This window comes from Pimephales promelas, chromosome 17 (assembly GCF_988280905.1).
Source record: "Pimephales promelas chromosome 17, fPimPro1.hap1.1, whole genome shotgun sequence".
NCBI lineage: Eukaryota > Metazoa > Chordata > Actinopteri > Cypriniformes > Leuciscidae > Pimephales > Pimephales promelas.
In genome coordinates, this window is record NC_142785.1 from 22721120 (window position 1) to 22737131 (window position 16012).

At 36.6% G+C, this 16012-nt stretch overlaps 1 protein-coding gene across 3 annotated transcripts in view; it reads left to right on the forward strand.

The window, feature by feature from the left end:
* Nucleotides 1–16012, forward strand: part of cacna1g (calcium voltage-gated channel subunit alpha1 G) — a 133636-nt gene that overhangs the window by 71924 nt on the left and 45700 nt on the right. Inside the window, exons 21-25 of one of the 3 annotated variants that reach the window (XM_039664878.2) lie at nt 738–864; nt 1775–1900; nt 2069–2158; nt 4091–4283; nt 5704–5751. In XM_039664878.2, the coding sequence (XP_039520812.2) occupies nt 738–864; nt 1775–1900; nt 2069–2158; nt 4091–4283; nt 5704–5751 (584 nt within the window). Of the gene's footprint in view, nt 1–737; nt 865–1774; nt 1901–2068; nt 2159–4090; nt 4305–5703; nt 5752–16012 lie in introns of all 3 variants that reach the window. The other 2 variants (XM_039664882.2, XM_039664883.2) reach the window with 2 other exon arrangements.

Sequence of the window (16012 nt, forward strand, 5' to 3'; positions counted from 1 at the left end):
ATAATTATTATTATATTTATATATTATAATTATTGTAATTAAATTTCCAAATATAAAATCAGGCTCCTGAAGCAAAACCAGTTAAGAACCAGATTAGTGTGCTGACTGGTTTTAGATCTTTACATAGCAATGAGTCAGCTCTGTTGAAGATCACAAATGATATTGTGCTTGTTCTGGATTCAGTCTCTTGTTTTGTTGGATCTGAGCATGGCATTTGATATTGTTGGACATTATTTTGTTCTTGAATGTCTTGAATCAAGGACACTGCACTACAGTGGTTTGCATCTTACCATGAGAATTGGACTTTTTCATGTGGTGTGCCCCAGGGATCCCTTTTAGGACCTTTATTTATTTCCTTTTACATGCTTCCTTTGACCAACATTTTTCAGAAATACAACATTTCTTATCAAGGCTATGCTGGCGATTCTTGGATTTACCTTCCAGTGAGGCTGCTTCACCATTGTTTCTTTTGATGTTGTATAGAAATGCATAAAGGATATTATATTGGATAACAAATTATTTTTTGCTGCGCAATGAGTCGCTTGCAAGTTCAAGCTTATCCAGCTTGCGACAAAATGAAGGACCATATTTCCCCTATTCTAGCATTCCTCCACTGGCTTCCCATTTGAGAGTTGTAAGAGTTGCTTTTACTGTGTAGATTTTCTATTGCATACTCTACAGCACTTTGGATCAATTCATATTGTGTTTAAACATCTGTTCTCCTGTTTAATTTTCAGAGTGATCAGCCGAGCTCCAGGACTGAAGCTGGTCGTCGAGACACTGATGTCATCACTCAAGCCAATCGGGAATATTGTGGTCATCTGCTGTGCCTTCTTCATTATTTTTGGCATCTTGGGAGTTCAGGTGAGAATCATAAATAATAATAATAATAATAAAGACTGCAAAAAAAGATGGGTGAAGTCCCTTTGCTCTTTTTCATTGGAGAGAACTGAAGCCGCCACTGTCTCGATATGGTGCTGACATCAAACCAAATTCACCTCACAGTTATGTAGTGGATATCATGCTTGCTTGGATCACACTATTAAAGTAAAAGCTTAACTTTAGGGATTAATTGGAGTATTCCTTCTAAAAACATCATATATGAAGTAACGCATATGACAGCTCTGTGTGTTTAATCCACAAGATTGCCTTTAAGACTCTAGTGAGAGTGAAAGAGGTGGTGCACTGAACGAATACATAATTTTCTGTCATTTCTGTAAATTTGAAACCAACATACTCTTCCTACAAACAGCTGAATAATTTATGATTAAAATGTTGTTTTCCATACTTCTACAATTTACATAAGACCATAGGGGAACACCAGTGCAATTTATCTTCTACTCTTCCAGGAAAAGATGCCTGTGCTTTTGTGCCTGTACAATCTGTCATGTGTAACATTGATTTTGTCCTTGGTTTCCACTGAACAGTCATATTGTATAAGGTTGTAACTGTTTCTTTGAAATTACTCATTAGATTGCCTAGCAATTTTGGGTAAACTTTGACTGTTAAGTCGGTAAAAAAAAGTACTACATTGTAACGGCATAAAGTTATGACATCATTGGCATATTCTAATGTCAGTACTCATTTAAAAAAAAAAAAACACACACACACACAATTGTAATATACTCTCTCTTAATCTTTGTTAAAAGAAAAATTAATTATTTAGTTATTTCCTTTTTTTTGTTGTTTTTTTGTGTTTTTTTTTTTTTAAATATCGTTCGCTGAGAAAAGGAAGGTTGGTTGTGTGCTGATAAAATTGATTTTGTTTCCACAGCTTTTCAAAGGAAAGTTCTTTGTGTGTCAGGGGGAGGATACAAGAAACATCACCAACAGGTCAGATTGCATCCTGGCTCAATACAAATGGGTCCGACACAAGTACAACTTTGATAACCTTGGGCAGGTAAGCATTTAAACTGGCAACGGTTGCACAAACATTTGCTCTGTCTCAAGATGCTCTTTTAAATGTACCTAGAAGCGACTGGTAATGCCACTTCAAATTTGTCAAATGGAGTCATTGAAGTCAGTGATTTGTTTTAACCTTTTTTTAATCATCTTTCACCTTCTTCAGGCTCTCATGTCCCTTTTTGTTCTGGCTTCCAAAGACGGTTGGGTGGACATAATGTACGATGGACTGGATGCTGTCGGTGTCGATCAGCAGGTATTGACCAAATAAGAAGCTCCCTTTACCTGCATAAAGTGTTATTGTAATAGTATATAGTTTTTAATGATTGTTGATTCACTAGTTATACATTTGATCCACAACTATGGACAGTGTGGCAACCTTTTCATTTGAGTGGGTCACATATTCACATATTCAAAAATTGTGAGACAGAATATCTCTTGGTTGTTCGCATTCTCTATGATAACCGCAAACTCTGATTGGACAAACTCCATAAACTGAATCAGAGCTGAAAAATCATTGATCAGCATTTCTGTCTTACAGTAGCTTCAAAGAACTGCTTTCCCATTCATTAGTTCTTCTATAAGCTCCTTACTGTCCGTTCATCAGATCTCTTCAAAGTGCCTTACTTTACATTCTTTCCTCCAAATGTCTATTTTATAATACAATTAGAATTTTCAAATAATTTCTCAATAATAACAAGTAACATTTTTGCATGAAAATGAAGTCTCCATGCTTCATGTGTGCCTGTGGGCTCTTGGAATTGTTCTGCTCTAATTGAAAAGAGCCCAGCCCCCTGTCCTAGACAAGGCATTCATGTGCTTGAATTGGAACATACATCTCTTCCTTAGTCCCTACAGCCTGTGCCTCACCAGTGTGTTATTGATATCATAAATTTCCACAATTCTTAACCCGAGACTATTCCTGCGGTCCTCACCCAGATCGATCTATCTATCTATCTATCTATCTATCTATCTATCTATCTATCTATCTATCTATCTATCTATCTATCTATCTATCTATCTATCTATCTATCTATCTATCTATCTATCTATCTATCTATCTATCTATCTATCTATCTATCTATCTATCTATCTATCTATCTATCTATCTATCTATCTATCTATCTATCTATCTATCTATCTATCTATCTATCTATCTATCTATCTATCTGTCTGTCTTTAACCTGGTATACATTGCACTGTGTTTTTATTTAACACGATGCTATTTCCATTCATTTATATTAACTTATTGCTCATAATGTTTCTGTTTATCCTTGCATTGTGGTTTTGTCCTTGTTTTCTTGTCTTTCTGTTTTACTATGTGTTGCCTGCATGGAGAAGACCAAATCAAATTCCTAGTATTTGTATACATGGCGAATAAAGTTGAATTGAAATGAATCTATCTATCATCTGTTGTCTGTCTGTCTATACATCTGTTTATCTGTCTGTCTATAGTGAGAGGGATAGAGACTGTAAAAAAGTTAACCTAAATTCTTGTTTGTTAATTCTTGAGTCTTTGTTCAATGATGTCTTTGTATTGTAAATAAAATGTAGTTTCAGGTCTAATTAGTTGATTTAATTTAACTTAGGTTGAGTATGACACAGTAGGTTGACTCATTTTTTTTTAAGTTGGCTCAATGTGTTGTTTTAGTTTTACGTTTAAAAGATTACTTGTTACTCAGGAGATGAACAAAAGCTTTTAAATTGACTTTAATTGGAGCGAATTAGTTGTGTTAACTTTAAAAGTTTAATGTAGAAGATTATTTGAAATTAGTTCAACTTCAACTTTCTATGGTGTATATACACTGCCATTCAAAAGTTTTGGATCAGTAAGACATTTTAAAGTTTTTAAAAGAAGTTTCTTATGCTCACCCAGGCTGCAGTTATTTAATCATAAATACAATAAAACAGTAATATTGAGAAATATCATTATAATTTAAAATATGTAATTGTTTTCTGGTGAATATATTTTAAAAAGTAATTCATTTCTGTGTTTGCAATGCTAAATTGTCAGCATCATTACTCCAGTCTTTAGTGTGATACTTCAGAAATCAATTTCTTTATATATGTATATATACATATACATATTGTGTGTGTGTGTGCGTGAGTGTTTTTGTGTGTAAATAGCTTCTTAACCACCATTGTTATCTGTACATTGACACGTGTTGTGTTTATTTGTGTGTTGTAGCCCATCATGAATTACAACCCATGGATGCTACTCTATTTCATCTCCTTCTTGCTGATTGTGGCTTTCTTCGTGCTCAACATGTTTGTCGGCGTGGTGGTCGAGAACTTTCACAAGTGCCGGCGGCACCAGGAGGCCGAAGAAGCCAAACTGCGCGAGGAGAAGCGCCTTAAACGCATGGAGAAAAAGAGAAGGAGTAAGGAGAAGGAGCTAGCTGGTCGGTAGCCTTTCCACACCTTTCTGAGTCCTGCTTGAACATTTTGATTTGACCGCGTGCTAAATTAGATGCTAATGCTAATTAGAGTAACCTGCGTATGAGGAATGAGATGCTCCGGCCCGTAATTAGCTAGGAATCCACTCCCCGGCTTGCCCCCCTTTTGCCTGGGAACGTCTCTAGAGCATGTCCCATGGCTTGCATGGTGATCTGCTTACTGAGAGAGCAGGGTGTGTGGTGGACCCCTGCCACAGGGGTCTGCCCACCCTCCTCATCTCTTGCATGTAGGGCAGTGCAGTCTGAGAAGTAAATAAAAATCCAGTCTTGTCACACTCAAATTGGTTACATCTATCAGCTGCCTGCTCCAATGCTACCCAGGATGCACGGCGTGGTATTGATGACCTTCTCTTTTGGTTCCACGTCCTGCTATTCTCAGCACAAGGCGTTAGCATTAAAATCGACTTCATTGAGGATCTCTGTGTGGATGCGAGCTGTTGTTTCGACATTGGCTTGGACATTGGTCCAGCATGTTTGATCTTTAAGCAACAGTTAAAAATGGGAATTTCTTTTTTTTTTAAGCCCTTGAGAAATACAGATGTAAATAGGTGATCTATAAATTATAACATTTGAGTCGGACCACAAGATCAGACAATAAAACTCAAGCAAGGAAAACAAAGCTATTCTCATTGGCACACACCAACTTGTATCACTTAATCTCAGTTTAGAGGTCAAATTTATTCCCCTGTAAAAGTCCTATCACACCATACTTTCACATTAAGATCTTTATTTGATTTGCGCATTAGCTGATTAGTGTGTTCCTTTGTTTTATAGTGCTATCATGCCATCAGCTTTAGCTGGATAGGGAGAAGTGCTTCATTTTACCCTCAGTTCTTCATCTTTTCTTTTCGCTGCAAATCGAATTTTCCGTAGGTGTGTAAGTCTGACGGGATGCGTCAGGTATCTAGGGTTGAAATGGGATTAAACCGTGTGTCAGCTTTCCCTGGCTCGATTAATATTTTGAAACTTCTTTTTGAACATAATATCTAAATATCCTGAGGTAACTTTGTGGACTTTTGCTATTAAAAGTTGAGCAGAAAAGTTGTGGTTCCTTTCCGGTGAACTTGTTGGTATGACTGCTGTCATAAACTGAATAAGTTTACTTGATATTTCCATCCACAAAGCCCACAACGATCTAAGACTAATAATCTAGAGTTTAAACAGCTGGGATAAATAGTTTTAGTATTAGAGTTTACACACAACAATAGGGATTTTTTTTTTTTTTGGACTCAGAATAATTGGAACACCCACCGACATTTTCTCCCAGAAAATCCATCCTATATTTCAGCTCCTTTTATGGTTTCTTTGCTTGCCCTACCTGATTAACATGGTTTCGTTCTTCTAGATATAATGCTGACCGGTGTCAGTTGGTCCAGTCCTGATCACACACAAGGTACAGATTGTATATGGCATGTCTATGTGTTCACCGTGGTGGTGGTGGTGGTTTGGGATGAGGGAGGGGGGTGGGAGGGCACCATCAGCGCCCATGTTCTCACCTCATCAGATATGATCTGGCCACACAAGAATTGTCTGTGGAAGTGTGTATGTATGGTTTCCACACCTCATCAACAGTTCCAGCCAGCCCAGCCTCAAGCTCACACAGGGGATGGATAGCGAGAGAAAGATTGAAAAAACGCAAATGTTTTAATATGGTTCTAGTTATTGATGAATCAAGTTGAACTCACCTCAGCCTGCAGTCAGTGCTTTGGTGGTATTATAGGTCTGATCTCTCGATGTTGCCCCCAATGTGACGCACTGTGGCTGACTGTTCGAAAGGAAGAGTATCACTGTTAATGTCTTTAGCTTTTTTGACCTGTCTGCTTTAAAGTTCTCTCATCGGTTTGATGTTGTGGCATAGTGATTCACTTCGTGTCGTGATGTTACCCCATAACACTGTTTTCAAAAGTTACTGACTTGCTAAACACAACACAACACCACACCGTGCTGTTGTTCAGAGGCTGCATGACGTGTTAACTCATTTGTGACAAATGTGGGTGAAATGTTTGTGTGGCACACTTGTTCCACTTTGACTTTGTTAGACTTTGTCTGTTGCTGTACTCGGCTACTCCATATGATTTTAACTGATACAGTAACTTGATTGTAGCGCTAGCAGAGTTGTTTGTATGTAAGAGGATACAATACAATATTTGTTCCCTGTACTTCTCAACTATTTACAAGCTTGGTTTGCAACTGACAACTATTTTGATTTACGCTTCATCTGGTGTTTCAGTTACTTCCTATTTAAAGCCTAAATTTGATGGTTTTTTTTAAGAGAATGTACCTGTAATAGCGACATTTACACACATACATTTTGCTCTCTAGAAGTGCTTGCATTATAATATTTTTCATAATAATATTTTGTAATATAACTTTTTAGTATATACTGTAAATAATTGCAGCCTTGAAGAGAATATGAGAATTATTTCAAAAACATAAAAAATGACTTTTTTTAAGAAAAATGTATGCTTTTACTGCTTGAAAGTGGCATCACTTACAGAAGTTATCCGTGCAGTGTAAAGACCTTAATAATCAATAATGAAATTCATTATCGATTATTTTCATTATCAGTTATTATCAGTTAGTTGTTGCAACCTTAGCATTAGCCCTAGCACGATCCAGTCCCAACTTATGATCTGTTGTGCAGAAACAAATGTCAATGTTTTTAAATCTAAAAAAAGAGATTTTTTTGGCAGTTATGTAACACAAAAAGCTGAATATTTTTGTGCATGGAATATGTTTACTTTTTGTCAGTGTAGCTGAGAGACTCTTATCTCTCCCCTTCTGTCTGTGTTCTGCCTCAGTGAACAAGATCCCTCATGAACCCCTTTTTTCTTTCTCTCTCTCCAACTTTCTTTTGTCACTCCTTACCTGTTCACCTAATGTTCTAGCAAAACATCTATTTATTTTTTTCCTTTCTCAATTATCCATTTTAACACCCCTGAAATTTTGTTTTATTAAACAACTTTTATGGAGACTGCTTATAAGAGTAAAACTATTTATGTGATAAGTATTATACATTTGATCATAACTATGTGTAAATATAGAGTATAGTTGCAATCAGTTATTTATTTATTTTTGCAATTAAATAATGTGGCAGCAGCTAATAATTAGGGCTGGGTATTGACACAAATAATGTTGAAGATAAAAATGAACTGATTTGCTATACAAACATTTAAATCAGACTTTTATTTATTCGTATAATAAGAAAGTTAAATGAAATATAAACATTTAAATGGTGACTGTCATACAAACTTGCCAGATTAATTCAAACATGCATTAAATATCGAAGAACATTAAAAATTATAATGAATATGTAATATGGATATGCATATATTTAGCAAAATTCTCCTCTTTAGTTAATTTTTTAGTGGTAAATGTGACGTTACACGACATTGTTTAGCTATTTAACTGGCGTCTTTCCACGGATGACACACTGATTGAGCGATACCAAGTTACATGATACGGATTTTGGATAAGTTGACGCACTTTCAAAATGCTCATTCATGTGTATTTCACGCTGTAACTGGCATCATTAAGGCGGAAGTGGAGATCGTGTACGCTCCGCGCTGGTGCTTCTCTTGAGCTGCGCCAGAGCGACCTCACGCCACAGTGCCAAAATGCCATTTATGTTTTTGAATTTTGTAAGAAAATGGATGTAATTCTAAATTTGAGACTTTATTTCATAATAATAGTCACAAAGCACAAAGATTTTGTGTTATTGGATGGGATGGGCATTCATCCATCAAATGAAAACAGGATGACTAATCGATTCTTGAGATTTAAGAATTTTTTTACCCAGCCCTACTAATAATCATATGTAATGCATCCGCACCAGAAGGAGTCAGTGTAGCATCCAAGACCACTGGAATAAATAAGCAAAAAATAAACAAAAACATACTTGCTGCATCCATAACTGCATACTATATAGGTATGTAGGGGTACTACGTTTGATTTGAAACTTACTTTGCGAACTTTATAAAAGACTGTTATGCTGTATAGAAAGATTGTGACTTAATCCACCATGTTGTCATTGCCATGTGACCTGCATCAGTTGCGTCGCTTCACTTACATTCACAAATCCTCTGTGGTGTTCTCTTAACGGGATAGTAAAGTGTCCATCGAATCTTTAATCTTTAGTCAGTCTGGTACTTTTCGCCTACTATTTTATGAATAGTATGAATTCGGACAGACTACCCAGCTCATACTGTTTTTTGCCAACTGTATAGTGGTAGTCTTCTTCTACACACTTCTAATGTAGTTGATATACAGTATTCCCCCTTTCCACCTTCTGGTTTGTGTTCTGGAGCCAGTTAATCCACTGACTTGAAGATCAAACGGTGATGCAATGCTACAATGTGTTGTTTACATGACTATATCCAGTCCAAAAAAAAAATTAAAAATTGGGGTTCCCGGTGTTTTTGCAGTGTGGCACTTCTGTTTTGTTGTTCATGGTATCTGGAGTGATTCTTGTGAAACAGTGGCTCGGATAAACTCCCGGAACTCTCATCTTTTGCTTTCTGGGACGTATTGAAGCTGAAAACGTTGGTTCACTTGCTCTATCACTATCTATGTTGCTGGGTCTCTCTCGCATACATAGTTTTATATATGAAGAGTTCAGATGCAAAAGCCTCTAAATGCCATTTGAAATGTTCTTCTTTAATGATGATTTTTATCAAGCTTGTATATTTAAGTTCAGTGATTTCACTTAAATGGCAATGATAATTACCTATTAATTGTTATTTAAGTGAAATTACTGAACTGAAATATACAAGTTTGATAAAAATCATCATTAAAGAAGAAAATTTCAAATGGCATTTAGAGGCTTTTGCATCTGAACTCTTCATATTTAGATATAAAGAGCAATATAGAATATCATTATTACATTGCTCTACGAGATAGCGTCAGCATTTCTCTTCCCTCTGCTTCCCGGCTCTGTTTCAGACCAGCAAGTTTTTAGGGATGGAGTTAAACCGATCTTCCTGGTCCGGAATCCTCTTTTCTGCAGTCGAAATGTGCAGAGAGTTTCGAGAATGGACACATTTTGGGAAACCCGCAACAGAACTATGTTGGTCGAAAAGGAGTGGTGTTGTCCCTGTCCCAAATGGCCCTGTCCCACACTTCATATGCACTTGCGGTCTTGTGGACTTTGTAAGTGTCATTTTAGGTTTCAGAAAGGTGCTTTGCAGCTGGTATGCGATTCACACTTGTGCCGAGCCCGCAAGCTCTGCGTCAGACTGTATTCTACATGACAGTCAAAGCAGCATTATGTCATTAAGTTGTGGACTTGGGTTGGGGGAAGATTGAGAGGGCTTGGAGTTCCATTTGGGACAGGGCCATTGTTTTTGTATTGGTTGTATAAGTAATATACGCATATATATTTTAAAGGACTAGTTCACTTTTGCTGATAATTTACTCACCCCCATGTCATCCAAGATGTCCATGTCTTTCTTTCTTCAGTCGAAAAGAAATTAAGGATTTTTCTCCATGTAATGCACTTTACTGTTAACCGAACGGTTCAAGGTCCAAAAGACAGTTTCAGTGCAAACTGCAAACTGTTCAAAGGGCTTTAAACGATTCCAGACGATGAATAAGGGTCTTATGTGCCAGCAGCCATATCACCCTGTAGCCCAAGACTGGTTGCCCACTAAAGCTAAGCACGGCTGAGCCTGGTTAGCTCTGGAGATTTGCCTGAAAGTGTAATTAACATATTTTACCCTTAGTGTATCGATCACACTTTTTCCATATATTAAACGCAGTTCACAGTCGCACACGTCAGCGTTGTTCACAATGATTGAGTTATGTTGTCACATTTGGGATGAAAAATGACAGGCTTCATTTTGCTTCTAATTAGAAGACGATGTGTTAATTATTCAACCGTCCAGTTACACAATGCCTATTTTATTCAAAGCATATTTTATAATTCTGTTTTGGATTTCTTTTTGGGAGAGGTGGGGGTGTTACCCCCCTGCCAGTCTGTCTCTCTCGATTAGCTTCTTTTCGTATGCTTGCATGTGGGATCAAAGGGCTGGTTAATCATATCTCACTGCAGTAGGGCTGAAACCATCTGTCTCTCTTCTACCTGTGTCCTCCCCCAGTCGCCATTTATTAGCCGTTCTCTGAGGTGCCTAATCAGAAATGTGTTCTGCCAGCAGTTTGACCGGACACACTGTATTTACAGTACATGACATATCGTTTGGAGGTGTCCTTGGTAACATCTGATTTACAATAAGTCATTTAAGACTGCAGCATGGTATTAATTCTTATCCTGCTACTATCGAGGGATGTTTGCGTTTTTCCATCCATTCAAAATCTTGATGGTGCATCTTTGATGAAGGGTCATTCTCCATTTTTTTGGGTAACATTTTTTTTTTTACATTTTAGTTTTCTCCCATAAAAGCTTATGATCTGTATACATTAGTACCTTGATTATTAATAATCGTTAGAATGACTTAACTTTTGTTTTTCATTTTATTTCAAAGATGAAGCAAAGGATGTAAAATCAGTGTAAAATTTAATTTTCATAAAATTAGAATGTATAATGTATAATTATGTAAAAAAACATAATTAATGAGGGATACTAATTGGCAATTGGCATACGTCGATTGCAATGATTATAGTACATTGTCCTTTAACCCTTTTTTGTATTAAATCGTGTTACATCAAATGATAGAGTGAAGTAAATTAACTTTTTCAATGTGATGTGAAAAATCACCAACCGCTGAAGAATAGATTCTTCTTAATCTTTACTTTGTAACTCAACAATTTATTTACACAGTGCTTTGCACATTGTTCCAAAGCAGCTTAATATAAAAACATAAAAATAAAGAAGATAAGAGGACAAAAATAAAATTGTACTAGACAAACCCCCCTGTGAGCAAGCCAAAAGCAAGAGTGGCAATGACAAACCCCCCCCTAGGATTTTCAAGTAACTTGTATTATTTTGGTGGATAACTCAAAACAAAATTGTTTATTATCATAAATAAACAATTATAAATCTCATAAATTGTGTACCAGATGAAGGGGACTGGATTGTTTTGGATTATAGAACATCTCTTTGTCATGGTCTATCTAAAATATTTGCATTTTTTAATGACTTCAAACTCATGTTTGTCATCATATTTTGAGAATGACCCTGCCATTTTTTCAATTCACGTTTTCTGGCATTTTACATTCGTATTCATAGCTGTAAGCACAATCTAAAGTAGCTAATTTATGAACTGGGATGTGAGCTGCAGAACTTCATTAATGATGTATGTTCTGATTCTGCAGATCTACAGGCTTATTTATTGGGTTCTTGTGCAGAATCAATTTTTTGCATTTGTGTAAAAAAAAAAAAAAAAAAATCCCAAGATAGCAAATTTGCCTTAACGAAGCATATGAGCTCAGCATTTATTCAATTTGTCTTTCTGCACCCACGCAGAACTGGAGATGACCCACCTCTCTTTCTTTTCATCTCTAGCAGACTAGTATATAGTCTCTTGACTAATACTGGGGGAGCAATGAGACAGCGAATGACAGAGGGAGAAAATGAAATTACTAAGTGTCGTGTAACCTCCACTCTTGGCAGCAGAAGGCAGCACGGTCTCTTATGTAACCTGGCAGCTCCAAACACCATTTCCTTTCTTCCTACTGCAAGTGGAAATGACTCAAAGTCTTCTTTATGTAACTTGGGCAAGCAACAGCCCCCCAAATTAAACAGATGGCATAAAGTTTTCAGCTGAAAGAATTACTTTTGTTCCGATATATGTCATGAAATTGTCCTTTACCTTAGTATTAGTACCTTAAATAGTTAATGTGTGAGCTCTATTGCCATTTTAATAGAGTTGCATTTGGACATTGTGCATATTTAATGCCGTTTGTGATCAGGCAATGCACGGGTGGGTTGTAAAGTCCATTTTGAAATACTGTATATAAATAAAAGCTGCTCATTAACTGGAATAATTTCGACTTCGGGTGAGGGTACAAGAAACATTCCACTTAGTTTGATTCTGATTTATAATACAGTGTCCTACATTTCAGCAGGCTCATGCCTTTTGGCTATAGAAGTGCACCTAATCTCTTTATGGGTCTTCATGGTTTATTAACAGAATAGATCGAGAACAAAGTTAAAAGTCTTCTGCAAGAGTTGCTGTAACCTCTTAGTGTGACTTGATCTTTTTAACCTCACTGTACTGATATTGCTGGGTTGTCTGTCATGTTGTGGGAGGCTTGACAAATACCAGCCTAGAAAGGGATGTAACACTGTCTGGGTGGTTAAACAAGCCAAGTGAGCTATAGAGAAAATTACAGGGGAAGAGGTAGAGATATTCTGCTGAAGTAACACTGAAGTGAACTGTGTTTGAAACTAATGTATCAGTGGGTATAGATTATAGATGTATGTGATTGGTCCTATAGATTTTGTTTGTTTTATCAGAATCAGTAATAGTGCAGGGTTTTTCGCAGACAAAATCTAGTCATTTTAAGAGGAATCCATGCAATCTGGCAATATTTCCCCTTACAGATTTTACAAATTCGCTGTGTTGACCAAGAAATAGCTGCTTGGCTTGAAAGTGGCATATGTTTGAGCTGTACCAAATGTTTGCCTAAATTTCGCTAATATGACCGGACCTCAATACATGGCCAGATTTATGCATTTATTAAAAAATGACTTATAAATGTAGAGTATTCAACATAAGTAACAACCAGTGTTGGGGAAGCTACTTTAAAACTCTAGCTTGCACATTCATTTTTTTATAACCATATAGCTGACTTGTTATTTTTTCATGTACGACTGAAAAGTATGAGCTGAAAGTGATGAAAGAGATCCTTCTATTTTTTTTTTTTTTTTTTTTTTTTTTATGATTCAAATATGCACACTCTCTGGACCAACAGTGTTTGCATTTGGAGGTTTTACAATGGAAAAGTGATGGGGTTGTGTTTCCCTTTTGTGTTGCAAACAACCATACTATTACCTCATATGAGAACAGGTTTTGATTGTCAGATTTGTCAGGCACTTTAACTAACATCTCATGTTGAGTAATATAGAATGACATTACTCTCGCGGCACTCTGCACATCATCACCGTTGCCCATCCACCAAGCCTCTGCCATTCTACCTCCATCTCAGATGGCCCATCTTGCTCAAGTCAGACTCAGAAAGAAAGTGTGATTTGTCTGCCAGCATGATATATTATATGTATGTCTGTGTTTTCGTCTCACCCTAGTCTATCCTAGCGTATATGTTTGCTGTTTTTTTATGTATGAATGTATTTTCTTTATCATGCTCTCCCATTACTGAATATATGATTTATTTATTTCTATTACAGTATAATAATATATATATATTTTTTTTTTGCTTTTAAATTCTCCTTCTCCTCTGTTGTTTTCCACTATTGCACCAGTTTCAAGAAGGCATTTATTCTGTCATTTCCTGTTGGTTTTGACTCTGTGTGTGCTGGCATACTGTGCCAAAAAAAAAAAAAAAAAGTGCAGTGTATCTGCCAAACTAATTTTTACATTTGAGTGCATCAGCAGTAAGTCCAGCAGACATCGACTCATTACTTTTGGAGCAACTCATTGACCATGCACTTCAGGGGGGTAAAACCAGCCTCAATTAAAAACCATTCGGCTTAGAGCGAACAAAGCTGCAATTTGCTGGCTTCCCTATTCAGATGGCTGTTTTTATCATCTTTGCTTTTTCCCCTTTCTATTTTTGTCTGACATTTTGCTATGCAGGCTTTAGAATTTTTCTCTGGCTCTTCCTTTAAATAACAGTCTAGTCCTCCCACTGCCCACAATTCCCAAGTGCTCATGACTTTCACCCCACATGACTCATGATGTCTGCATAATGGACAGATATTCTCAAACATATTTCTTTAGTGGTGAAGTTTGTTCACTCTGTAGGGATACGTCAACCTTAACATGAATAATCAACATCCAATCATTGTTGATGTCCATATTTAGACCCTCATCCTTAGACCCTCAAAATTAATGACTATTATAAAAAAAAGAAAATCAAAAGAAACAGTTTCTTTTTGTGAGTGTGTGTGCAATTTTTTATGGTATTTGTAGAGTACAAATAATGTTGATAATGGACCAAAATTTGTCTGTATTTCCCAACTGACTTAGCTTCTGAGGTACTAGCTGCTATATGGTTCACTTCTTGGATTTACACCTTCCGCAACCTCTCTCTTCTCTATTGTTCGTTGTTAAAATATTTCTGAAAGGACTTTGGACCTCCTAAAAGATTGGAAGATTCACCAAAAAAATAAGTAATGTACAATTGATTCCTAGATTATTTATTTATTTACATTTTTAATGTATGATTTGTATTCATACAAATGTACATGGAAATATATATTTTAGCGTCTTGTTTCGTGATGGCTCTATCAGTAGTATACTTTTTGAAAATATTAAAAAGTAGGGTGTTCATGCATTTACCATTAGTAAATAATTTTATGGGGTCCAGAGTTCCTCAATTTAAAGTTTTAAGAACTTTTTTTTCCCCCTCCAAGTGCACGTGAGTTGCGGCAAAGTCAGAATCATGTTGAAAGCATCAAGACCAGCATGAAGTCTCATTGTGACGAAAAGGCCAAGAGATTTGTTGTCGTACCCTCCTTTTTGGGGGTTGATGGGTATTGCACTGAGCTTTAACAGTTAACATGTCCAGAACTGGTGGGCGACTAGTGTTTTGTGGCTAGATTCAAATGTGGTATCATGCCCAAAACCTCCAATTGCCTCACCCAATCATCTAACCGTCATTCTCAAATGTATTCATGGATGGAATTGGAATGGGCTAAAATTGCCATTTAAGCAAAGAATGTCTCATTAAATCATAGTCATGGTATCATTAGCTTATTCCACAAAAATAGAGACAGAGATGGAGAAGTCCCAGACCCACATTCTCCATTGCTATTTCATTCTTGTGTTGGTTAAAAATAGTTTTAATTCATTTTCCTTCCCTTTAAATTCTTTTAAAGCTGATTTGGCTGATGTGGATGTTAGTTTGACTCATTGCAATGGCATGACATCAAAGTGGCACCGCTGCCACTAGGAAACAAAACAAAAGCAAACAAAAAAATAATTGAAAACACAAAAGCCCATCTTCCATGAAACTCTTTCGTTAAACTCAGTGCGGTACTCAGTAGGTATAAACATACGGTTATGGAGACTGCTTTCCCTCTGTCACTAATTTATTGATATTATTATTATGTTTAAGAGGATTGGAATTAGCAATATACTGAAAAAAACTGAATTTTGTCCCACTGACAAGTCACCCTTTTTTGTGAATGAAAGTGCACAAAGGGAGAGAGTCTTACTACAGAGGGTAGGAGGGATGTAGTTGACTGGGGGTGTCCTATGGGAGCTGATCTGTCAACTGTAAAACCTGTGAACATACACCTGTTCCCATCTCAACTGTCCTCCATAATCGAGCACCTTTAAAAAAAAAAACTGGGGCAGTCTACACAGCAACTGTTCCCAATGAATGGTTTTGTTTGCTGCCCCCCTGGATACTGTTGTCTGCAGCCCTAAGAAATTAATTTAGAACACATGGGGTAAAGAGCAGAACATTGACCTCATCGCAGATTTTGTTAGATCCTAGGAGTCATAAAAATAACAATAAATAGGCTAAATAAATAAATAACAACTAAACTGGCAATGTTTAGCCAAGTCTGG